At 39.4% G+C, this 26178-nt stretch overlaps 3 protein-coding genes across 4 annotated transcripts; 1 reads left to right on the forward strand and 2 right to left on the reverse strand.

The window, feature by feature from the left end:
• Positions 1-1401: 1401 nt before the first annotated feature.
• LOC146164553 (uncharacterized) lies at positions 1402-3214 on the reverse strand. Its single transcript, XM_083382193.1, has 3 exons — positions 3115-3214; positions 2426-2707; positions 1402-2342 (listed from the first exon to the last, which is right to left on the reverse strand). The coding sequence occupies exons 1-3, from the start codon at positions 3188-3190 to the stop codon at positions 2218-2220; spliced, it is 483 nt and encodes a 160-aa protein (XP_083238319.1). The 5' UTR covers positions 3191-3214; the 3' UTR covers positions 1402-2217.
• A 3-nt stretch (positions 3215-3217) lies between these two features.
• On the reverse strand, positions 3218-15964 carry LOC146164554 (UBX domain-containing protein 4-like). Of its 2 annotated transcripts, XM_083382192.1 has the most exons (12): positions 15791-15964; positions 12603-12708; positions 12402-12430; positions 12157-12275; positions 11668-11740; positions 11280-11334; positions 10886-10991; positions 9144-9271; positions 8102-8285; positions 6563-6810; positions 5491-5706; positions 3218-4689 (listed from the first exon to the last, which is right to left on the reverse strand). In XM_083382192.1, the coding sequence occupies exons 1-12, from the start codon at positions 15870-15872 to the stop codon at positions 4551-4553; spliced, it is 1485 nt and encodes a 494-aa protein (XP_083238318.1). In that variant the 5' UTR covers positions 15873-15964; the 3' UTR covers positions 3218-4550. The 2 variants fall into 2 exon arrangements, with proteins under 2 accessions (XP_083238318.1, XP_083238317.1); XM_083382191.1 differs by lacking the exon at positions 15791-15964 and having other exon boundaries at positions 5491-5687; positions 6574-6810; positions 12603-15753.
• Positions 15965-17564: 1600 nt separating this feature from the next.
• On the forward strand, positions 17565-23595 carry LOC146164555 (apolipoprotein(a)-like). The gene is made up of 2 exons (XM_083380756.1): positions 17565-21790; positions 22602-23595. The coding sequence occupies exons 1-2, from the start codon at positions 17565-17567 to the stop codon at positions 23593-23595; spliced, it is 5220 nt and encodes a 1739-aa protein (XP_083236882.1).
• The last annotated feature ends 2583 nt before the right edge of the window (positions 23596-26178 follow it).

The raw sequence follows: 26178 nt of genomic DNA on the forward strand, positions 1-26178 counted from the left end.
TGGGAGAAGCGCTGTGACATTTGCCGAACAAGATCATTTGTGTCTTTCCCTTTTTCGTGTAATACTTACGATTAGATTGGAACTCGTGCATTCCCCTTTCCCAAACTGAAAATCTGAACAATCAGAACATTTTGAATGCATATCTTAAACTAGGTGACGCGGCAAATTAAATTTGGGAAAAGTGTTTTTGAGTATTTTAATTCGTAAACAATTATTTTACATAAATAACATCAGTTCAAAATAAAGGCTTTCTTTACAAACATGTGTAAGTTAATACTGGAGAGGGGTACCAGCTTTATAAACTGGAAGTCAAATCGATATTTTACATAATTTTTTACGTGAACTGACTTCTCTAGATTTTGGTAAAATGCAATCCTAATTAGCCTATATTTGTTTATTTATAAATCTGCTTGAAATCACAACCATTTTGCTAAACAGTAGAAAGGTTTTTGTGGCGACCATACGAATATATGTGTCACATGTAGACATGAATGTTAATAATCAGCGTTGTCAATCGTGATGTACGATAATTTCAGATCGGAGCCGATACCCGCTGCCAAAAGGTAGTATTGGTACTCGTCCGACACTAGGGTGGTATATCGCTCCCAATCAAATACCAAATTAATATAAGAATTTCAGCCATGATTCGCGATTCAACGCAGCATCTTTATTTTAAAAAGAAAATTTATCAAAAACTAGTAAATTAACAACTGGAGGTAGATAAACTTCTATTTTTCGGATATCGGTATCGGGATGAATTAATTAGTGTCAAGTATATGACATCCCTAGTTTTCAGCAAAGCTATAGTGTGGCAGCAGGGTGTTGCTGGTGATTGTTTATGTGACATAATGGCAAACGAACTAATTATTTAACTTACATTTTTCAACTTTTCCCTGATGTGTTCCATGTATCATCGATAGTAAGACAACACTAATCCATAACCACTTCATTTGGTATTTTATAACGTTAAAAACAACATTTAATAAGCAAACCTATAGTAGGATAAAACCCGGTAACATAAAACAATACCCTGTGCCCCAAGTTACTCGCATAACTTGCAGTGCAAAGTCCATATTGCCATCAGAGTTGACTGTACGAGTTAAAAGCAATTAATTATTTCCGGTGACTGAAAATTCTCTCGGAGAATTTACCCAATTTGATGTTTTCCTGAATTTTTGGTCGCCTTGAAAAGTTTCGGAACCACTTGTCCAGAGGGCAACAATTTGAAATATTTACAATGTGTATTGAATTTGCCCTAAAGAGTTGAGAAAAGATTAATCATTGAACAAAGTTTCTTTGGGTTATAAACATACTTTGAATGAAAAACTTAGACACCCAGCCAACTGATATTTCTATGCGACATTTATAGTGATTGTTAGTCTCTGCAAACTTGCAACCGAACAAATGTTTTTGATTTATTGCCAACGCACCACAAGAGTTTAGCAATGCAAACATAAAAAAATATTAGCAATTATAGTTATGTTAAAGACTACAACATAATAGTCTAAATGCTATAATTCCTTATTTCTTGCTTTTTAAAACTAAAGCATCAAAATAAATAAACAATTAAAACATATACATGACAAAAAAGGTGTATTCAGGAGCCTGTTCTTTATTACATATTTGGTAGATGTATTAAAAAGACAAAATGCACAAAACCGTTTAACATATACTAAAGCAGGGGTTCTTAAACTGGGGTCCATGGACCCCTTGGGGTGAGCCAGGTTTTAGGGGGTCCATGAAGGCCTAATTGAACTATTAGTGTATATCAAGCAATCTATTTTTCAAAGAAAAGATTTGGCTATAGTTAAAAATAAAACGTTTTTGCACTGAATATATACATGGACTTTATTTCATTTTTCATTTCACATTTTTTTGACCGAAAACAGCAAATTTCTGAAGTTTGTTTGTATTATGACGTCATCACTAAAAAAATTTCTTGCCTTTGCTGGTCCGTGCGAAGCAAAAAAGTTTTTTAGGGGTCCGCGGTAAAAAAAGTTTAAGAACCCCTGTACTAAAGGCATACATGATGCAATTTACAATTATTTTGGGTTTTGATCTCCAACTCATACAACATAGCCGACCTACTGTACACACGGCACGAAACATATATAATATTATGAATGAATTGAATAAAGATGCCAAAGCTGTAAATATGAGTTCTTTTTAGGCTGTGTATATTTTTTTGAAATCATCAATCTTGGAACGATTCGATTTTTATTCAATAAAATTTTCACACCTTTTTCCCCAGTACTGCTCATAGCACGAACATTCTTGTCCTTGAAAGCCATTCAGGCATCTCCAAGCGTTTGGGCAAGGGGTTTCGAGATCTCTCCTTGAAGCTAATGAAAAAAAATCAACCTTAAAGAAGCAAGCTTTGTTTGTATACCTATGGCGTTAGTAAATGTTTTAATAAACACCTCACCAAACAATGCCCGCCAGTATAATTCAAGAAAACTGCCCTCAGTCGTTTTGGTATTTATCTTCTTTCCAACGTAGTAGATTCTGGCCGAGAAGCCCCATTTGCGAATGCTTATCACTTCCACTTTAAGCCGTTTGTCCCAACTGTCAAGATGGCGCTTGAGGGGCGTCTTTACTTTGATTGCAGTCGCATTGTGGCAGTTGTCATACAAGATCCTTTCTATCTTTCCCTTCCTGGTGTAATACTCGCTATCGGCTTTGAACTCGTATATTCCCCTTTCCCAAACTAAAAGACAAGACATTTATTTGCATTAGGCCTACGTTTATATGTGACAAACAGCAATTAATTGACAGAGAGTGTAGGCTGTGTCATGCGACGAATCAAGAGTATTATAGAATGATATACTTGTAGCAACATTCGATAAAGGCGTTCTCTGCAAGCAAGCAGCCTGCCAACTGTGGAGAATTGCAACTATATAGATTTCGGGACAAAACGGATTTGCCTTTTAATCTTTTTATTTCAATGGTCAACCGTATCATCAAAGATGAAGAAAAATAGTTAAAAACGATTTTTTGGTATATAGCTATGGGATGATGGAACTGTAGCCTACTTAATTCAATTCGGAGTATATGCAAGTGTTAAAAACTGTATATTTTTAGTTTAGGCGACAAATAACAACAAAAGTAACTTACACTCTTCCTTTTCTTGGTGTGTGCCACAAATAAACGCTAATATGACGGCCACAGTCGTTAACCACTTCATTTGCATTCTTAATCATTTATTGTAATAACGACTGCAAAATACAAATAAAGAAACAGTTTTTTCTCGTAGGGTAAGCTCTTCTAGACTGCTGCAACCTATTAGACACTAACCCTAAACTGCTTTAATAAGAGGATCCTTCTACCATGTTTTTGTTGGCAATTCATGCAATAAGCAAATTTAACCAGAGAAAATAAACTTAAAAGTAAGAGCAACAAAAAAACAACGTGAAACTCCCAAGGAGTCACAAATAACATTGTACAAATTTTTGATTGACGGTACGCGTAAGATTGTTTCCGGAGTCTGAATGTTTCAAAGCATAAGTACTACATTGACTTTAAAAAAACGGGCCTGCTGCTACAGCCCAGTTTTGCATCCAAAAGTTGTTTGGCAACCCGCATAAAGGTTCACTGCTTACAGTTGTAAAGTCGATATCATACCGTAACATTTTGGTATAGTGCTGCAAATTTTCAAAATATATTTTACGTGACTGGTAAAGACTACCATACTAAAATAAATAAATGCCATTTAAACAAGCATGAAAGTGACACAATTCCAGATACAAGTTAAGGCCATTAAAGCAGTCATTTTAAACAACCTTCCCCGTTTTTATATAGCGGCCCATTTTAAAAAATCTTAATTATCCAACAGACCACTTATATGTGGAATTTATTGGCCCGCAAAAAGATGTGTTAGAAAAAACAACAAACGCTTAGAACAGATGCACGCAGCTTATCTATTAACTATAATGGATCCGGCGATAGACAAATGAGCGAAAAACTGACACATAACAAATCATACAAAAAAAATGCATGATTGAATCGGATATACGTTCGAATTGGCGCAAGCAAAGTTTAAAACAGCTTAGTAAAACGCCCCAAGGAGTTTCGGTTTGCTGTGCATAACTTAACTCGTAGTTAGCAAACGTTGTCTGGTATGGTTTATTGCGATGGCAACACGACTGTTTAGTGTTTAGTGATGAAAGACAGTAAACATTATCAAGAAAGCTGGGATGTATTAGCCTACATTGAAAACTTTACGAGAAAAATCGACTGTAAAGAAACTATTTTCTTACCAACACCTTTGTACAAGCAATACTTAAAAAGCAAGTGATTTAAATGGTAATTTTGCAGAATTTTACAAGGTGACACATTGCACAAGAATCAACGGTCACAGGTTCAAACATGGTACAGTACACAGTTTACACGAACATAGGCGAGTGCGATGACCGTAGATTTGTAATCTAAACGAAAAACATAAACTCGACCAAAACGAAAACATAAACTCGACCAAAAGCTTGCATTGGTTACATGAAGTTTACCGCCAACCGGCACGTTCGTAAAAACGCAGTTTGCTTGACGATACAACGTCACATCTGCTGGGTGGAGTTTCCGTTCCAGGTCGCCGGGTCGTCGTCATCCCGTTTGATGTCGCTCAAACGGTGCATCTTGCCATCTTGGTCGACCTTCTTCTGATCGCCGAGCTTGCGCTGACGTAGCGACGTCGCACTTTTCAAAGAGCAAAAAAAAAACACACGTATGCGTTGGGCCATGTTATTGAATTTTGGCCAGGTGACATGTTTAAAAAGTAGATATAGTGATTCTCTTATAAGTTAAACGCCTATGGTTTGCAAAAAAACACAGTCATCTTACTTTACGTCATTGTTAGGTGCCAACCTTAAAAATTTGCGATACCAGGGTCAAAATAAAAGAATATGTAGCGCCCGGTGTTAACACCATTTTTACAGCGTGACTCTTTCAAATGGTTGTTACCACTCAAATATGTAAAATATAGGTTTTCTTGGTTGTTTAATTTTGTTGGACGCCGTCCATTTATTAAAAAGCAAACACAAAAAAAAATCGATTAGTCTTGTTCTTGTTTAAACTACCAAGACACCTGTGAACGTCGCACATATTATTCAGTTGGGCACGACTAGTATGTCGGACTTTGCAAAGAGCAGAAAAACACCGTAATGTGCATTTACGTCATTGTTAGGTGCCAACCTTGGAAATTTACGATACCAGGGTCAAAGTAATCGCAAGATAATAAAGCAAAAAATGGAAAGTTCGATTAGTCTTTTTTTAAGTTCGCAATCGCACCCTAGTCACTTGGGAAGATTGCACATCCGCACATATAACTTAATTGAACAAGACTAGTTACTAGTGCATATTTCATGTATAAGCTTTTGCACATCAACTAACTACACTGAATGTTATTGTTTGTTGGAAATCGCTTTGCAATTACACACAGACACCAATACAGTGCTATATCTCACTAACAAAAACATAACAAAAAGCCGGTATAGGTACCTTTGTGATGACGACGCGGTGTGACCGGACGAGGGGCTTGGGGTAGTAGTGGGACTTCCCCGGGTTGGGGGTTGGGGGTCACGTCGACCGGCGTCGGGCGACCCGGCAATCATCTTCCACAGGGCCGACAAAATGTTGACGGGAATGAACAAGAAGGCAACGAGGAGATCCAAAACTGACTGGAAGGCACCCTTGTTCTGGAAAACAGGTGTGTTACTTCAATTTACAAAAATGAGAAAAACAGATTTATCAAAAATATTGGTAGTGGACTCGCAGGTTCGTTACCATAACAAACGAATTTATTTAAGATAGAGAAAGTTCAACAGAGTAAATAAACAAACAACGCACTGTTTGTCAAATTAGGTTTTACGAAGTTTTACCAACAACTTAATCGATATCACGGTTTTGCCTCAGTCAGTGTTAGCATTTTAATACATAAAACTAAGTACGAGGACAAATCGTAAAACAAACGGAGGAAAACAAGCTTTCTTTTGAATAAAAAAGATTAGTCAGTTCATGTACATAACGGTAAACAAAGTTGCAAACCAAAAGAGACGGGATAAACATATTGGAATACCTATTACCTATGGTAATCGTCAATCTATAAACAACACAGGTTGATTGTACAATAAAAGTGTGATGAATCAACCGTGACCGTCACAAGACGTTGTAATAATCTGACTCGGAACACTTTGCTGCAAAATTACCTCAACAGAACAATTTTAATATATTAGTCATTGGACCAAAACGCCACACGGAAAGCAACATTTGTATAAATTCTATTTAACTGGCTTACATAACTTCCATACAAGATGCAAAGGTTGGTCAGAGAAAAAAAGAAAAGCATGATGACTTCTAATCGATCGAAAGTAAAACGATTTATTGTCAAAGACGCATCAAATTATTTAGGGCAAGCTGATTCGGAGAACGACATTTACCGAACCTGCTCAAAAACTGCTATATATCGTTTTACATTCAAATAGTTTAAATTTTGTTGTATCCTTTGAACCGACAATCAAACAACTTATAATTCGTTTCTTATTTAAATTTGTTAATTTTTTGTTGTTACAACCGCATACGAACCTGCATTGGGGCGGCGGCCATCGGCTGAACGAAAAGCGACGCGTTTGGGGTGAGACCCAGCTCGGCCAGGGTACCGTCGTAGTCCTGGGGCCCAAAGACGCGCCGGGGCATGTTGACCGAGAGGCGGAAGTCGCTGGGAAGGGTGGTAGGCTGGGAACGCAGGTCGGCGATCATGTCCCGCATCGTCGTTTCGCGCGGGTAATGCCTGGTCAGCGTACCGCCACTGGGAAGGCGGAACTGCGCGAAGGAAAATGGAGGGTTGTCACTGGCTGAAAATTGCGCTGTACTTTGGTGCTGCTTAAACACAGCAGCTTGATTGGAGTAAATTGGTCTCTAGAGTTAAGCGCGTATTTACGTGAGCATAGAGCACCGCAGTAATTCTCAACCGAGCTGCCGCGGCGCCCTGGTGTACCATATATAATACTCAAGGGTGCCGATAGTTATTCCAGAATTTTTAGGAATCTGACATTTGCTCAATTGATAAGCATCTTAAACAACTATTTGTGTACGATTATAGACCATTATATCAAATGACAATTTCCTACATGTGTTAAGTTGATTGTGTTGTTCCAGTTCCATTTATACTTTATAGTGATATTTCAGTAAAGACTCAAATAATTTTCAGTTGAGGTGCCGCCAATTTCTTTATGATTTTAAAAGGGTGTCGTAAGGTAAGCCATAAAAGGTTGAGAATCACTAAGTTAATGGATAGAGTAAAACTAAAACAAGAATTTTTATCTGTACGTTTTTATAATAAGATAAACCAACTTTTCGCGCCGTTTTAGCTCAAATTTTGCGTTGTGTGCTCAGGGCTCGCCAAGAACATAAACAACCTGTAGCTTGAACTTAACAACACGGACCCTTATAAACAAATGTGATAATCCCTTTAGATTTCTGCAGATCTTCCACGTTTATCAGCACGTAAAACGTCCCCAAAGAATTAAAATTACGAGCTTAAGCAAACGGACTGTTTAGTGCAAATAGTAAACACGGTATAAGGATAAATGAAATTCCAGGTTTTGATAGGCCAAAACCAAATTTATTTTCTAGATATTATTAAACCCACACTGGCCTCAAAATACTATATGTAAATTCTAAAAACAAACCAAAAATTTTTGGGTCTACGTTTGCATGTTTTCAATACGCATTTACGAGGTTTAAAACAGTTAAATTTGTCTTCAAAAAATAATAATAATTTATCTCGCCTTCAGGTCGCTTGATACACACCAAGTAGTTCAGGGTTTTTAAACGGTATCCCTCACGTAGCAATCTTCGGGGGGCAACATGCATATACTTTTATTCCTTTTCAGTTGAGCTCGAATTTGTGATTTTCCTCGTGATTTTAAGACGACTTTTCTTGTTCGTGTCATGACGAACTTTCCCAAAACGTCAACAAGGGGAGTGTGTAGGGGATCACAAAGTGTAGAGAGCCCGTCGAAGGAACAAACACTCACCAAACATTGAAAAGCACTAAACTAGGTTCAGAACAACACATCTGTTTATTCGAGCAGAAAACCGCGGTGATCACCTGGATGCGGGCAATCTTTTCTCGCTCTTTGCGTTTCTCCTCTGACTGCTCGGTGAGTAGTTTCTCCTTCTCGGCGTCGGCTTTCTCGCGTTCGGCATCTCGCTCCTTTTTCTCCTGCTTGAACTTGGAGTTCCTCGCCAGACGATCCTGCTCGATTTGGGCCTTCACCTTCTTCAAAGCTTCCCTGTTTTTAAACGAGCGGGTGGTGTGTTAATTAGGTTAAAGACTTTTATAAGAATGGCGTGGTTTCAATCGGGGTTATCGATTCGGTATTTCACTCTTTTTGTCAGGCTTGCCATAATACCAAAAAATGAGCACGCTATCCCCCCCCCCCCCCCCCCCCCACAAAAAAGAACAATGTAAGCCCTCATGCAAGCTAAAAGTTTACTGTTTTTCTTATCGCAAACTACTATACCCTTCTAAAGGCTACAATGTTGTTTTTTAGAGAAAAAAAAAACAATTACAATCGATTGCTATTACGTAATATAATGCATTGTTGGTAAAGTCTGGTCAAAGTGGCAATATGAATGAATGACATACTCCTCCGAAGAATTGATAAAGAACATTTTTTGAAACCAAAATAAGACAAACTAAGCACAAACCTTAGAACTAAGCACGTTTTTTAGAAATAAGCACATTAGTGTTTTCTAAGACACTGCACCCAAAAATAAGCAAGTCTTAGAAATAAGCACGTTATGATAACCCTTCCTATTGCCATAACCGATATTCTGAGCAGTTTCATCTGCTAGGTATTTATGGTTTTATGCAGAAATTGGCTGTTTGGTTTTAAAAATATTTAAGCAACGATTTGATCTTGTCCGTTTACTGCCGATAGAATAATAATTATTGCAATTGTATCAATAATTTTTATTGGAAAATTAATTTGGATTGAAATGAGTACTTATAGAATACGCCGATTTGACCGGCCGACAAAATTTATAAAAAATATTTGCAAACAGATAGACAACCGTCTGCAGTGATACAACAGATATGTTTAAAATATCTGTAAATAGAAACCAACATTCAACAAACGCAAACCCACTTCTCTAGGATTTTTTCCTTCTTTCGTTCCTCCAGCTCCTTTTGCATCTTGATTTGTTGCTGCTGTTCCTTCATCTTCACAACGTTTTTCCCCACATTTCGCCGCTCGATCTCACGCTGGCGTTCACGCTACCAAGAAGCAACATTTAACATTATATAAACGTTATCTTGATGACCTTATTGGAGTTTAGCGGCAACAGCCATAAACTTTTATACTAAAAATTTTTCGGTTATCTTTTCGGAAATTTTATGTCATTCAAGTTATATTTTTATGACATCTGCATGTCATGATATACGGGTATCACGATGTAAACTTGGGTGGCTATGCAAAAAAGCGCACATTAAACTCAAAGTATGATTTTACACCTTTATAAACAAGTCTAATCAGTGGATAAGATTTTCAGTACAGCAAGGCCAGGCAAGAAAACTAGCCTGCGATGAGGTTCGAACTTAAGACCTCGGCCACAGCGGGACCGCCGCTCTATTCTATACAAACTAAGCAACACCGACACAAATAGAGCAAGTTGAGAAACAACAATGAAACCGTTCCTTGCCGTTGATTAACAAAAACCTCTTCAGAAAACTAGATGACAGTTGTTGTTGTTGTTGTTGTTGTTCAAGTATGGATATAGCTTTAATTAAAAATTCATTTAAGTGTAAATATCTTTATTTTACGTTTTCCGTATTACAATTTATTTGTTTTTATGAAAATGGTTAATTTGTAAAGTAATCAAATGTAGAAAGTCATAAATGTTGTAATGACTTAGACGATTTATATACGTGGAATAATATTTCAATATACGTTGAATATAAAAACGGAATCCAGCCATAAGTCCGAAATAAGAATAACATCAACGTCGGAATAAAACACAGTTCGAAATGAGACCAAAATAGGACTACTATTTAATAGTCGTAGTATCTAATAGTCGTAGTCTAAATCACAATAAGTCCTAAACCCGTCGGAATAAGAACTGAATGGTCAGAATTAGGCCCAAACAACACTTTATCTAGCCTCAAACCCCATCCCTATGTACATCACTAACTTCCCTAATAATTTAAGCCCTAACCCGTATTTTACCGCACCTATTACCCACCAATAACCCCAAACAGGGCAAAAAATGGCGGGAAACAAGCGGCACCGATCAAACTAAGGGGTTCAAACGTTGACACTAAATGGCCGATGCCAGACCGACGGCCCTTTTTTACTGCATATTTAGCAGCATTACGTTATTGGTCTTAATACTATGGCGTTATAGATGTTTCTGCTTTGGGTATCAGTGCTTTTTAGGTCTTATTGTGTGTACCCATAAAAAGGTCTAAATCTAATTTGCAGCAGAAATGAAAACTTCCAGATAACAAAAATGGGCAAAGCAGGAGAGACGTAAGTTGTAAAAAAGATTGAAAAAAACAAATGTCCTAAAGAACTACTTGCAATCCTTCAAAAACTATTATGTAAGGAGTGAATAAATCAGTAAATGCATCTACTGTTCCTCGAACAACATAGCTAAACTGGAAAGCATTATCAATAAAACATAATCCATTAGGATATTATACAGCAAAGTAAATCATTCAATTACTTTTTTAATGCATAAAAGTATTAAATGCCATATTTTAGCAAATTCTGCGATATATTTTTAAACTAACCCAGTCAATGTAGGTAGTCGTCCTATATAATATACCCCAAAAAATACATGTATACCCAATTTATTTTTACATTGAAATAGGAATCTTAAAGGGTCAAACCTCTTCTTCGTCTTTTTGACGTTGGACCCTTTTCAGGTTGATTTTTTCTTGTAGCTTTTTTGCAGCTTCTTCCTTGTCTGAACTCTGGCCCTGGTCTTGAGTTGTACTTAATGTAGTAAAGATACCAAAAAATTAAATAATAATAAAAATCATCTTGCCCAAAAGTGACATATTTGTTTTGCATTTTAACTGGTAATAAGAACATAGTCAAACTTAACTTGAAATGAGGCAAATGAAAATAGTTTAAAGCAGTGGTACATCCTCTTCAAGATATAAATTGGTTAGGCTTGTATATTGTTCAAGTGAGGAATCAGGGCAGCAGATCTACTACTGTCGGATTCAAAATTAACATTTTATGATCTAGATTTATGTAAAGTTTGGTCATGCAGATTACCTTGTAGAAGACGATGCTGTGGGCTCAGCGAATGTAGTTTCATCATCAGAAAATCCTAAGAAAAACATTATAGCTAAATAATTTTATCATTGGAGATTCTACACTAGTATATAAGGAAACCTAGCAACAATTTCAGACTGTTTAATAAAAGCAAGTTAAGGTATATTTTTAAGAAATTTTGCCTTAACAAAGCTTCAATTTTTTCTTTATACTCCATGTGGGTGTTTTTGTAGAAATTAAAAATGCTTTAAATGATTTTTGCTTTTGAGCACTATTTTAAGATTTAAAAAAAAAAGAAAAAAAAAAGAATATTTTTAAATTACTGTATATTAAAGACTTTTAAAATGGCAATTTTTAAGAAGTTAAAAAACTTTATGTTAAAATTTACCAGCTGAGGAGGTTTTATTCGTTTCTTGAGAGGAACCAGGTAAGCTTGTTGAAGAATTTTTCTTTTCATAGTTCTTTAAAACCAAATAAAAACGACAGTGTAAAAATTGCACAATTGGGTATAACATATTTCTAATAAAGTGATGATCAAATTTAAACAAAGAAAAGTGCACTTTATTTCCCATATTAGTAGGCTGGGAGCAGGTTTAAACTACAAGTTTATATAAAACAAAAAATAAAGTAGTTTTTTTTAAATAAATAAAATACATCATTATCATATTTGTAATTAGATTTTCAGGAATTGAAAAATGGACAGGAATGTAAAAACGTCAACAAATCAGGATTTAAATGAAAAACCATACACACCATTTTAGCATCATATAACATAGAGTAACTCTAAAAACATATAGTTACAGTCCACAACTTTTAAGATTCCTGAATAACAGAACTGATTGACAGAATAAATACCTAGTTGCTGAATAAAGTTTACCTTAAAAACATTATTAATTTTTTCACTTAATTCTTTTGCACTGATTGTTCCACCAATTATTTCTAATGGAATCCCATCCTTTCCAATAACAAATGTAACCGGAACAATCATAACAGGGTCTGGAATGAGTCAATTGTTAAGTAATAAATTATTTCTATAGTTTTATTAAATTATTTTTGCAGTTTTGAAACTCATATACATTTTTACACATTTTTATTTAATTTATATAAAGCATAAAAGGATACAAATTTCTGCAAATTGCTTCTGTGGATCACTGCAAAGTAAAATAAAAGGTATTTATAAAAGCAAGGTCTATAAATGTCGCAGAATCGTAATACTTATACTCTAAAAATCATAAATATGTAGCATATGCATATTTAGGAAAAAATCACTTTTGTAATCAATAAGTCATTTAGCTTCAACATGTTTGGAGACAAAAAATTAACCTTCCATTTTCCAACTTGATACAAATGCAAGTTCGACTCAATATGCTTTTTACTTCCTCATTTTCCCAACACTGGTTCATCATTGTCTTAGAATCGTCATCATCACCTGTTTTTAATAACAAGAATATACATTTTTGAATAAAGAATATACATTTTTTGAATAACAAAATTAAAAATCTATAACCAATAATATAGAATCGAATCATCACTTTTTTGGTCAACTATGTTACTTACAAGCAAAATCTAATTGAAAAAGTTTACATTCTAGTTTATGATAAAGAATTTGCCATATATTGGAACAAAATAGAAAAAAAATTGTAAAAAAGGGAACCAATCTACTTGAAACTTTGGATATTGTGCGGGAGAAGTCTAGGCAGCTTAAAGTTGCACAGTTGCAATAAAGTCACTGCTTATGTTTTGCTAGCTGTAAAAAAGTTACATCTAAAGTTTGTACAGCTGTAAAAAAAAAATTGTTTAACTTTTTGCCACTGAATACATTTACTTCAATTTTTTGACAAAAGGTGGCTGTAGCTATGTCTATTACAAAAGATAGCAACTGAGTTGGGATTTAGCTCAAGCCTAACTTTTGAGTCTGAATGAGGAGATTCTTATTTACTACACAATGTTGGAACCAGACTGAGTTTTATTTCACTTTTATCATCTCGTTTGTACAACACATGATTTTCAGGTAAAAACTATTAGTAAACATCAACACGGATTTAGGAAATATCACTCAACCTCACTTGCCACAACAGAATTATATGAAAACCTATTAAATAACCAAGAAAACCACAGATATAGTTGTGTAGTTTTCCTTGATTTAGCCAAGGCCTTTGATACCATAGACAACCAAATATTACTTAAAAAACTAAATCATTATGGTATTAGAGGCCCACCCTTGAAACTAATAGAAAATATTTTAAGGCAAAGAAAGCATAGTACAAAAGTAGGAAAAACTCTTTCTAATCCGTCGATGCCTGTATGCGGTGTCCCACAAGGTTGTATATTAGCACCTCTCCTGTTTCAAATTTACATTAATGACTTACCAATAATATAAATTGTAGTTTATACGCAGATGATACTGTCATTTACTCTTCTAACAAAGACATAAAACAGCTTCAAAAAATAATTCAAATAGTTATAGAAAAAATTGACCACTGGTTTCGGGCTAATAAATTATCAGTTAATCATTCTAAAACACATTACTTGGTAACCAATTCAAATTGGGAAATAGAAAATCAATTCAGTATTAAAATAAGGGATAATAAACTGAAACAGGTAAATTCAGCAAAATATTTAGGCCTCATTATAGATGATAAATTGTCATGGATACCTCATATTAAAATGATTGAACAAAAGATTTCTAGGGGAATTGGACTCTTATTAAAAATGAAATACTATTTAGACACTCATTCACTTCGCCTTTTATATTATAGCTTAATCAATACTCATCTTCGATATTGTATTGTAACCTGGGGTAGAGCTTATCCAACTAAATTAAAACATCTTGAAGTACTACAGAATAGGGCAATCCAAATTTTAAGCGGCACCCCTCCTAAAACAAGATTACTTCCATTATATCATAACCATTCAATTTTAAAATTGCACGACCTAACCAAATTGGAAATATTGCAAATAACTCATAACTTTAAAAACAACAAATTACCAGAAACATTGGCAAATTTGATGGCCCCCCTAGAAAACTTACATTCCCATAATACAAGGCTGCGGGATAAACAAAACTATTTTCAAGTAGGCGCCTCTACCAACTCAGGAAGAAAAACCATAGGATTTTTAGGGCCAAAATATTGGAAGAATTTAGATATAAATATTAAACTATTACCATACAAGTCATTTGTTAAGGCAATTAAACTAATGTTGTTGAACTCTTACCTACGTAAAACACAAAATCAAAACAAACCCTAGGCAATTAAAAAGGTAAAATTGGCTAATCTGCGAAACAGGGGTAATAATGAAGTATTTTAGATAAGAAAAAAAACACGAGTTGAAATTTTAGATAAAAAATACTGCGTGCAATCAGTTCTGCATCAATGATTATTATAAATCATAGCATTTATTTACAATGGGGGAGCCGGCTTAGAAGTAAACTGTTTATTAAGTTTCCAAATGTAACTCTAATTAGGTCTAATATAATGTATTTTGTTTTATATTTTCTGTTAATCATGTACTTACGAACAGTTCTTTTTGTAATATATCTTGTTTCGTTTACTTTTCTTTTTCCTTGTAAATATGCTTAGCCGTTCCCTGGGGTCTACGGACACTTTTTTTTTGGTGTTTGCATATAGGCCTATATACCGTTGTTCGGAAAGAATTATAAATTTATTTATCTATCTATTTGCCGTGGGCTCGGCGGCGTACCAGTAAAGTGTTTAAATAGGTTTTCAAATGTAACGCTAATTGTGTTTAATATAATGTATTTTGTTTTGTCATTTCTGTTCTGGATGTACTTAAACGGACGTTTTTTTAGTTTTTGCATATAGGCCTATATACTGTTGTGCCGAAACAGCTTCAAATCTATTTAACTATCCCCCACAGTAGGCTCGCTGTGACCAGTAAAATGTTTAATAAGTTTTCAAATGTAACGCTAATTGTGTTTAATATAATGTATTTGGTTTTGTATTTACGAACAGTCTTTTTGTAATGTAGCCTATCTTGATTCGTATTTCTTTCTTTTATATGAAAAAATAATGAACTTGAATTGAATCACAGCCAGGGGGCAGCTGATTAGATGACTTAACAGTCTTTCGCCGCCCCCTGGGAACTACGGACGCTTCTTTATTATTTCAAATTTTGCATGCATGTACCGGTACCGTTGTTTCGAAATAAATTTAAATCTATCTATCTATCTGTGAAATACATTGCCTAATTTGTGAACGCCAAAGATTTACGCCAGCATTTTTTAAGAAATTGTGCGCCAAAAGTGAAGATATCTACACCACAAACGGTTTTATCAATTATAAATTCGTTAGGCTGTCAACATTTCATGCCGAATGATGCTATTGGTGTAGTTTAGGGCTTCAAGCATTCCACGCCAAACCCAAGGGTCAAGTATTATTGTATTTATTTTCCTAGTTGGCAATTTTAAGTCTGTCTACTGCTTGCGCTACCGTGTTTATAAAACACAAACGTGGTAGGATTTTAAACCAGTGCCAAACAAAACACCATACCATTGATGTACACCAAAAACATTTTGTCATTGCTTCGTGCTGTTGCTATAGCTTCCGTAATTCCACCTTGAAACCACGTCATGCTAGTATTTTAGAAAAGAACAAAGCAAAGCGACCAAAAAGTTTTCAGATTTCTACCGGGAGATTTTATTTACAATAGCTCCTGCAACGTGATATCACACATGACAAACATTGAGTCATCATTGAAGAAATTAAACACGGAAAATTGTTTTGACTTTTTTTAATTTTATTAGTAACCGAATACCACAAATTTCAATTTACAGTTGGCTAACCGAAATTGGCATTTGTACAAACGAAATAAGCAGAATCGTTTGTATAGTACCGCTTTCTAGTCATCGACAGTCATGCAGTGAAGTATAAAAAGGCAGATCTAGATTTTATTAATGAGAAAGAAACATTTACTTTTTTCACACAAAATCTTAGTACACTAAATAAAGAGTATTTTGTCTTCATTTCTCTGTAATTTTGAAACTATTGCTCTTTGACAGTACAAAAACTTTTATATAAACAACATAAATGTCGATTTGTATGCAATCCGTTCTCTCGTTCGACTGCCTGAAGAGTGTATATTATATATCAAACTTACAAAAAAATATTTATATATGTGGTATTCCGTATATAATGTTTTTTTGAAATTAAATGATAAGAAACATCTTCCTGGTAACCTAAGATTTCTATAGAATTAGGCCTAGACAATGACTTTCATAAAATTGAAGATCTCAACCCAATAGACAAAACAAATAACAAAATCTAATACTCGATATTGGTTTACAACAAATAGTTTGTTTGAAATATTGTTTTCTTAAAACTTAACTTAAATGTAGAACAAATCATGACAACGGCGATTTAGTAGTAGTAGTCCAACCAACCCAAATCCGACTCTATCGAATTAAATTGGACTATTTAGGAAGAAATAAAATGTTAATTTAAGGTTTTCAGTACCGCGAACAAATATACACCTTCTCAGTGTTTCAGTTAAACTATAGAAAATCCATTATTACTAGGATTTTCTTGGCTACAATAATTAGCATGCACTAGCCGGGATTTTGTTTGATGTGTAGGCTTAACTTTTTATTATCCGCATAACGTCGAGACTATAATTCAGTGTTTCTTAACCTTTTTTACGTGGGGGCGCAACTAGAGACGTATGAAAACGTGGCGGCGCACTTTATTTGTCTTAAATTGCCTGCATTTTTTTATTATATGGGTTTTATAGTTGCATATCTTTAAAGGGGTTCCAGCCTTTGAGACTAAAAGCGTTATTTTGTCCATAAAAGTCTTATTCCGATTAATTTTGGACTTATTTCGACATGTTTTTTCTTTTTCTCGCGGCGCACCTGGCAGCCTTCCATGGCGCACCAGTGCGCCGCGGCGCACCGGTTGAGAAACGGTGCTATAAGAGGTAAATTTCTTCGTCTTGTCTGTATGGATAGTTGGATAATATTATTCTGTCAGTTTACGAGCCGAGTTCCAGCTTACCTAGCCGATAACGAATATTCCAAAGAAAGCAAGAAATTACAGGACTATCACAGATAAACAAAACTAACCCTAAAGTGTTAACGAGAACAATTTCCATTGTTTACGAACAAATTAGCTTAACAATCACTCAAGGTAACCAGTTGCAAAATCAGAAAATTATTTTATTATTACACCTGACAAAATGGCATTTTTAAGCTCAAAGTTTTTAACGAATGTAATATTAGTGGTTTCGGCCTTAAGTTACGCCAAGTGTAAGTTTCTGATTTACCACAAAATGAGCAGTGCTGGATTTTGTTTGGCTGTTTTTCCGGAAAAAAATACATTTGTTGCTCAACTCAAAGCCAGTTGTCAGGTAGACAACGAAGCTTGGAAATGGGAAAGAATGAAAGCCGGCTTGTTGAGAAACGTAAAATACCAACGGTGTTTGAGCGCCACAGAAACGGGAGAGACCATTTCAAGCCGCGTTGAACTGCTTTCCTGTGACGTTCATAACGAGCTGCAGAAGTGGAAATGCACCACGGACCTTGCGCTAACGCTTCGAGGACAGAACGGTGAAGTTGTTTTTCTCGAAAGCCGCGTAGAAGTGACAGATTGGAGGGCAGATGAAGGGGTGGCCGAGGTTAGACCTCGCACCACCGGTTCCAAGTGGCTTCTATACAGCAGAGACGCGACGAACGTCGCTAGTTCAATCTGCGACGTTGCCCTCGTGGATTTTAAGCGAGAGACCGAAATAATAACGGGCGCCGAGGGAAACGTTGTTGGACAGAAGTGCGTCTTTCCGTTCAGACGTAACGGAGAGGAATCGTGGGGCTGCTTCGAGGACTCGCAGAACAGAAATATCTGTCCGACTACTGGGAACTTTGACGAGCACCCTGACAAGTGGGGTATTTGCCCAAACAACAAACGCGGCGTGTTTTCGACTTGGATGCCACCTTCCGTGTGCACGAGACCTTGCGGCGGGGGTCGCGTCAGGCAGCAGCGATTCTGTTTGTTCGAGCCATGCGTTGGCCCAAGGGAGGGAGGACCGCAAAGCACCGCGTGCAACACTCGGCCCTGCACAGGAGATCAAATTCTAACAGTGGGTGGCGATTCACAACGCTTCCCGGCTGGTCTTATGCCGGTCAGCGGCGACACAGTGATAGGGCAATGTCGCTTTCCGTTTGTCGCGGACGGCGAAAAGCGGCAAACGTGTATAACAGACCACCGCCGAAGCAGGCCGTGGTGCTCACTGACCGACAACTTCGACTCGCACCAGAAGTGGGGCTACTGCGTCGATGCGCTGAGGGGCGTATGGGGCAGTTGGGTGGAAGCGGGCGGGTGCACGCGCTCCTGCGGTGGTGGAAACATTATGATGTCACGCAGGTGCAGGGTGCCACCTTGCGACGGAGCGGAGACGAGAGTCGGGGGACACTGCAACATGAAGTCGTGCTTCGAGTGTTTCACAGACCGGGGTATAGCTTACAGAGGGACTGTTAATATTGCAAACGACGGGACGCCATGTCAGAGGTGGGTTATCCATTCGCCCCACCAACACCCCAAAGAAACACAAGGGTTATATCCAGAGCTGGAGCAAAACTACTGCCGCAACCCCGGTGGTATTTATGGGCAACCTTACTGCTACAGAAACAGCATGCGAGGTCCAGCCCGTATGTACTGTGACATACCGCGGTGCGGCGTAGATTTAGAACCAAGTCCAATACCTTACGCCATCCCTATACAAGTCAGTGCAAACCCATCAGCCGACAAGCCCTGTACATTCAATTATCAATATCAGGGCCAATGGTTGAGCGCCTGTAAGCTGGTAGAGGATTCAAACCCGGGTATGGAGAAATGCGGTACAGCAACGGGAGAGCTTGCCTTCTGCCCCTCGTCATTCAGAGGTACCTGGTCGAAAACCTACGCAAGCTACGGAGAGTGCGACAGGAAATGTGGCGGAGGCACGACTGTTAAGTTTAGAAAGTGCCTGTTTCCGCCGTGCTGGGGCTCAGCCCTTGATGTGGACAGCGGAGAGCCATGTAACACACAGCCCTGCATTGCAGAGTACCCGGGGTCGGGGGATTGTTTCACGGGGCGCGGAGCTATGTACAATGGAATGGTGTCACAAACAGTCACGGGCAAAAAATGTCTGCCGTGGAATCACGCCACCTCGTTCTACAAAGACCTTTTAAACCCACAAGGTTTACCTCGATTGACCGGTAACCAATGCCGCAACCCAAGTCCGGACATATACGTGGGGCCGTGGTGCTACTTGCCCGGCGGCGCGTGGGAATACTGTGACGTCGCTAAGTGCGCATCCAGCGAGGGCGAAATATGGGGCGTCCCCGTAACCCAAGCGGCGGGGGTGAAGTACAGTCGATGCAAACTGCCCCGTCCGGACGACGTCCAAAAGACCGAGGCCGGTTGCACAAAGTTGAGTGGCTATTCGTTTAGCTACTGCGTCGCAGAAGACGGTAAAAGAAGAAAGCGCAACGCCGCACAAGATGCAGATCGCGCTATCAGAGAAGGAGAGTACCTCGCTTGTCCGCAAGTCACCAGAGGAACCTGGTCTGCCTGGTCGCGAAGCAGCGGTTGTTCTGTGGCCTGTGGCGGCGGCAAAACAATGCGCTCTAGGATTTGCCTTCATCCGCCCTGTCAGCATGTCGAGGACAAAATCGGTAAGGCGTGCAACACTCAGAAGTGCTCCACCTGTCTAATTGGGACCGGTGACACCTACAGGGGCGCCGCATCGAAAACTTACCTCGGCACGCCATGCATCGCGTGGAGCGACATGGAAGACCATAAAACTACGTACAAACCATCGTTGAAATCGGAGTTGCAGGCCAACCTGTGCAGGAACCCGGGGGGTCACCAAAAGCTGCCCTGGTGCTTCACAGGCATGAACGGGGAGATGTCGTACTGCGAAGTTGCGCATTGCAAGGACAGCCACTTACACACCATTCCCTACACAATACCTGAGGACAACCACCCCCAATCGGCGCAACCTTGTCACTTTCCCTACAAATACATGGGTCAATACTACTTCGGGTGTTTTCTCCCCAGCAAAACAAGCGTCCGCTACTGCTCCTTGAACGGCTCCCTGTACAGCGAGCCCTCATCGTGGGCGAGATGCCCAATGTTGTACAAGGGCAAGTGGACCGCTTGGAACAAGACCTCCACGTGCAGTGTTGTGTGCGGCGGTGGCACAACCATGTGGATCAGGGAGTGTCTCTACGCTCCGTGCGCGGGGGACAGAATCAAGCACGAAGGAGCCTGCAACACCAGACCCTGTTCTTGGGAGAAAACGATGCGGGAAAATGTGGAGTGTTTTATCGACGAAGGACATGCGTACACGGGCGACGTTGCTGTCACTTTGACTGGCCTTGTTTGCGAGGACTGGTCCGCAACCACGCATCCTCACCACTACGAGTCCGAAGAAGGCGGTGGGGTGAGTCTGGCCGGGCGCAAGTGTCGCAACCCAAGCCCATACGGGTACAGACTCGCGCCTTGGTGTTTCGTGAAAAGCGACAGTCGCACCTGGGAATACTGCGATATCGTGCGATGCCCGACGCACAAAGGCGGAATCAACACTGTAGGCGGACCGGGAAACAATCGTCCGTGCGCTTTTCCTTTTGTGTCGAACAGCAGCTATCACCGCAGCTGTATTCGCGGCACGGTCCCGGTTCACCAAGATCCGCTTCCGCCCTACAACGCCGATTTGTTTTTCTGCGCCACAGTTCCACACGCCGACCAAGTGCCGACTAGGAGAGGCGACTTAAACTGGGGAGTCTGCCCGAACGCAAACGCTGGTGTGATGGGGGCGATGCAAGTTTGGGAAGCTGCATCCGAGAGCGAGCTGTGCACGAAGCTCTGCGGTGGAGGTAAAGTCAAACTCGAGTCTGTGTGTCGCATGCCCCCCTGCGCCCATGCGTCGCACCACGAAACAGGGGAGGCGTGTAATACTCAGCCGTGTAAGGAATGTTTTGAAGGCGACGGGACGACATTTCGCGGAACGCATACACCGTTGTTTCCCGACAAGTCGGTTTGTCTTGAATGGAGTAGCGTGTTGGTAGATGGAAGCAGAGAGAAGGAAGACTACGATCGCCTGGACGTTTTGGGCGATTTGAGACACAATTTTTGTCGCAACCCTTACCCAAAAGTGCACAAGCAACCCTTCTGCCATACGGCAATCGAGGGGCAGGCGCAAAAAGTACAGCTATGCAACGTACCGCGGTGCGACCCTAAGGGCAAGGTGTACGGCGTAACTGGCGACATCGAAAACCCGTCGATCGAGTGCGTTTTCCCGTTTATGTACAACTTTTTCATGACGCAAAGTTGCGTGCAGTCTCGCGTGGACGACTCGATGATTTGTGGATCGCAGACTGGAATGTGGGATATTCTGTACGAGAACCTCCAAGTGATTTGCGACCCCAACTCGGCGGGGACGTGGGGTCCGTGGGGAAGCACCGGGAAGTGTACTTCCGTGTGCGGAGGAGGCAAAGTCGTCCATAAACGGGAATGCAGGTTAGCATTTGTTTTTTTCTCGCCATTTTTCGATACAAATATGATTGTGTACTTTTACAGCGGTAGATGGTTTAGTTTAAAATAAGAAAATAAAAAATATAAATTTTTGGGCATGATATTTTAATATGTTTTAAAATGCATTTTTACAAATAAATGCCATCGTACTTCCGACTATAAAACTTGCGTTTCCACCTTGTGAACATTGAAATAGTCATTTTAAGTGATGATGATATACAAGCAGGGCTGCGGAATTGGTTAAAAATAACCCGATCCCGAGTCCCGAGTCCGACTCCGGTCAAATGTGCGATTTTTGTCGAGTCCCGAGTCCGGCCCGGACTCTACAGCCTGTATTTCACCATTTTACGGAAGTAAAATAACGTTGATATTCAGCAATCCACTTATAGGGGTGTCGTATAATTTATTCACTCACAAAACATGGTTGGAAAATATTGCACCATATGATATTCCACCTTTACAATTTCCATTTGGCGGCCATATCAGTTTTGAAATTCGGTACTGCGCATGCGCATGTCGGACTAGGGGCGGTAGTTTAACGGTCTTACTCGAGTCCCGAGTCCGACTTCAGCAAAACAAACCGACTCCTCGAGTCCCGAATCCGACTCCGACTCTGCAGCCCTGTATACAAGTACGTAAACGTCCTCCTAAAGATAAAATGGATTTTACTGAATTTTTCCAATTTAGCTGTGCCATTTAAAGGTGATTTGGGTTTTGACTTTCTTCTCTTCGTACTTTCCCACCTGGTGACTGTTTTTTTTATTTGAACACGACAAAAATTGTACCGTTTCCGTAGATACAAGCCTTGCGAGGGCAAGTCGGTCGAGAACTTCGGAACCTGCAACACTTTCCCGTGCGATCCGACCAAGACCTGCCTGGACGTGTCGAACAGAGGCGAGCACTACAACGGCAACGTGCCAAGCTATAGCGAAGGACGCGACTGCGTGCCATGGACCAACCACCTTAACTACCGACAGTTGGTCAGCGAAGCGTCAGACCTAGATCTCTCGGGATCGGAGTGCCGTAACCCGAACGGTGCAAAGGCGAGGCCTTATTGCCTGACCAGCGCTGCACAGGAGTTCGCATTTTGCTCAATCCCGCATTGTCCCGGCTCTGCGCAGGGGCCCATACTCGTGCCTGGTGCCGATTACAAGCAGCGTCCGCGCTACAACCCGTGCGTATTCCCGTTCGAGTACATGGGCGTCGTGTTCCACGAGTGCACCGACGCGTCGCGCATCGGCAAGGAAGAAGCACGCTGGTGCGGCACCGCGACCCCACTTGGCCCGTTTGACAACGAGTGGGGACATTGTCCGGAAAGCGCGCGCGGCACCTGGTCGTCGTGGCTCGCCGCCAAGCAGTGTACAGCCAGCTGCGTCAAGATGGCGACCAGAAGCTGTCTTTATCCACCGTGCGTTGGTCCGAACGCGCGCGTGAGCGTAGAGTCGTGCGCGTCTTGCCGCCTGCCAGCGTGGGGAGAGTTTGGGATTTGGAGCAGGTGTGATCCATGCGTGGGCTTCAAGATACGCATTCGCACCTGTCAATTTGGGCGTGAGAAACTGGCGAGCCGCTATTGTGCTGGTAGCGCGAGCGAGTCCTCGTCGTGCGACTCGAACGACCACAAGCGCTGCAGTCTGCTGCACGTGGCTGGGCGTTTGACGCAAGCTGAAGTGGACGCGCTTACGAGAAGCTACGTCGCGTATAAGGGCGGCGGAGTCGAGAGTGTTTTCCGTCCGCGTGCGACGTTCTCTGCAATTGGCGTTTCGACCCTCTTTTTATTTGCCGTAATATGACGGGGAACTTTTTTTCGCGTTTTACTGCAGGTGACGTGTTTGTTTGAAATTCGATAATGTCGTTCATTTTTAGCGTTGGTATTTTTTCACTTACAGTACGGGTAAATAGACGAACAGTCGAACACCTCTTATCATTGGTTTATAAGCGAGTTGTACCTGGTTTAAAGCACTGATTTGTTTTTTAATAAAAGCTTTACGTGCAATGATTTGCTCAATATAATTATTCCTTCACATAGTTATTGTAGTTAGTGTATTACAATTTTAATATTTTACTTACTTATAACGGAGTGTTGCTCTTCCAGCAGAATATATAATAGATCGACGTTTTGACGTGCTATACAGAACGTCTTCATCAGAATACTGACGTTACATGTAAAACAGATTCCTTATAAATCAAAAAGTAACAATTCGTGCGATTAAAAACTCGCACCAACGCTCATTGGTGTAAGAGCGCGCGATAGCTAATCGGCATTAGAACGTCAGTTTTTACGTTCATGGTGCTGGCGCGTAAATGTATGTTCCACGACTCAAGAAAACCGCGCTTGTGGTAATCGGTTTCCTTCGTCAACACCTGAGCAGCAGAAAAGTTAATGCTGTGCTTGTGGGTAGTTGCATGGCTTGCCAACGCTGATTTCTTGGCATCCTTCTTGCCCACATCCCTTTCGTGCTCCTTCCGGCGCGTATTTAAACTTCTACCCGTCTCACCAATGTAAATTTCGTCACACTCACCGTACGGTATAACATACACCACACCCCTTGTCACAGTTGCATCAACCGGGTCTTTTGGGTGCGACAGCATCTGACATAGGGTGTTAATTGGTTTTACCCCAACCGATACACCGAAATCGGTCAACATACGACGCAAGAAGTCAGCGTTGGCAAGCCATGCAACTACCCACAAGCACAGCATTAATTTTTCTGCTGCTCAGGTGTTGACGAAGGAAACCGATTACCACAAGCGCAGTTTTCTTGAGTCGTGGAACATACATTTACGCGCCAGCACCATGAACGTAAAAACTGACGTTCTAATGCCGATTAGCTATCGCGCGCTCTTACACCAATGAGCATTGGTGCGAGTTTTTAATCGCACGAATTGTTACTTTTTGATTTATAAGGAATCTGTTTTACATGTAACGTCAGTATCCTGATGAAGACGTTCTGTATAGCACGTCGAAACGTCGATCTATTATATATTCTGCTGGAAGAGCAACACTCCGTTATATATTATGCCTGGCAACAATACCTTATTTCATTTTACTTACTTGTTTACTGTTTAGGCCTAGAGATAGCTACTAATAAAAAACAAGCGTGTATAAAATTAACTGGGGGAATAAATACATTTATTTCATTTAAATTATAAACATTATTTTGAAGCAGACTTGAGGCATTGGGAACATAAAAAAATGAGTAGATTTCGCGATATAATGGCATGTAACTCACGACAATAACTGGCAGTTTATTTTTACACAAATAGCCCAACAACTCAAGTAAAATAGTCACTTTACTTGCCTTATGCATAACGTATGGCATGGAAAAAACTATTTCGCTTATACGGACAACTTTTTTGTCCGATTTAGCATAAATTGGAGTGTAATTTCGTCCGATTTACATCAAATAGGACATTTCGTTCCGATTTAGGTTAATTCGAAAGGCAATGCTGTCTGATTTAGGTTAAATCAGAATACAATTAGTCAGCTCAAATTAAATCGGAAAGTTTATTTGTCACTCTCAATAGAATTAGTCAATTTCCTGTTACGACTGGAGGCTGCGGTATTAAAGCTGTTATCATTAGAAAGCTTTTTCTACTTTTTGTCATCACATTGATTTGAAAATATAATTGTTATTTCTGGCGCGTTTCATAAACCTATAAGGAGTTACTTGTAAACTAACAGCTTACAGATCAAATACAATGAAAGTTATCTATCTTCCAACTATAAGCATTTTTATAATAGTTTTTTAAATGTTTTTGTTACTGGTATTCAACGTGACCTCAAATAGTTACTTCAAGGATGTCTTGTTATTAAAATTTCAAACACTAAGAAAAGTTAAACCTTTCCAGCATAAAAAAAAAGAACTATGAAAAGCAATTTTATTTTAAAAATACTTTGTTTATTTGTGTGGCAAAAAACAACCGAAGGTGTTGTGACCACAGAACAGAACAGAATGCCCATGTTGGATGTTCAACAACTTATGAAATCTCGAGAATTAGGTCAAATTTGCAAGGCAAAAAAGGCAATTTGCATGTCAGGAAACTGTCAAAGAGCACTATTCGTTACGCTTTACTACTTACGTTAACTGCGACATAAGGCTTTCGTAACTACGGGGTTCTCCTACTCCTGTGGTACGCGAACAAATATATTGCTTATTGAAACAGACAAGATTTTACATTTTTTTTAAGCAACACAAACCTTTTGTTCTCCGCAAAATAAACTGATTATTAATTTAAGCTTAAAAGTTTTCCTAAAGATCTTTTTAAAATTATGCCGGGAGTGGCACCACCGATTGAAAAATTGTTTTGAAACCCTAAACTGAAACTAACTGAAGTGTTTAAAACCCGATCCGCGAAAGAAATCTGCCAAAAAA

Source organism: Ascidiella aspersa, chromosome 2, assembly GCF_963924565.1.
Source record: "Ascidiella aspersa chromosome 2, kaAscAspe10.2, whole genome shotgun sequence".
In the NCBI taxonomy this organism is placed as follows: domain Eukaryota; kingdom Metazoa; phylum Chordata; class Ascidiacea; order Phlebobranchia; family Ascidiidae; genus Ascidiella; species Ascidiella aspersa.

Excerpts from the sequence above, each read along its gene's own strand:
- LOC146164553 (XM_083382193.1), bottom strand. The coding sequence starts at position 3,190 with ATGCAAATGAAGTGGTTAACGACTGTGGCCGTCATATTAGCGTTTATT. Across the intron at positions 2,708-3,114 it reads ACACCAAGAAAAGGAAGAGT|TTTGGGAAAGGGGAATATAC; the intron begins GTAAGTTACTTT and ends CTTGTCTTTTAG. Across the intron at positions 2,343-2,425 it reads ATACTGGCGGGCATTGTTTG|CTTCAAGGAGAGATCTCGAA; the intron begins GTGAGGTGTTTA and ends TTTTTTCATTAG.
- LOC146164554 (XM_083382192.1), bottom strand. The coding sequence starts at position 15,872 with ATGACGTGGTTTCAAGGTGGAATTACGGAAGCTATAGCAACAGCACGA. Across the intron at positions 12,709-15,790 it reads GTTTTTGGTGTACATCAATG|GTGATGATGACGATTCTAAG; the intron begins GTATGGTGTTTT and ends TATTAAAAACAG. Across the intron at positions 4,690-5,490 it reads ACCGCGTCGTCATCACAAAG|TGCGACGTCGCTACGTCAGC; the intron begins GTACCTATACCG and ends CTCTTTGAAAAG.
- LOC146164555 (XM_083380756.1), top strand. The coding sequence starts at position 17,565 with ATGAGCAGTGCTGGATTTTGTTTGGCTGTTTTTCCGGAAAAAAATACA. Across the intron at positions 21,791-22,601 it reads GTCCATAAACGGGAATGCAG|ATACAAGCCTTGCGAGGGCA; the intron begins GTTAGCATTTGT and ends CCGTTTCCGTAG.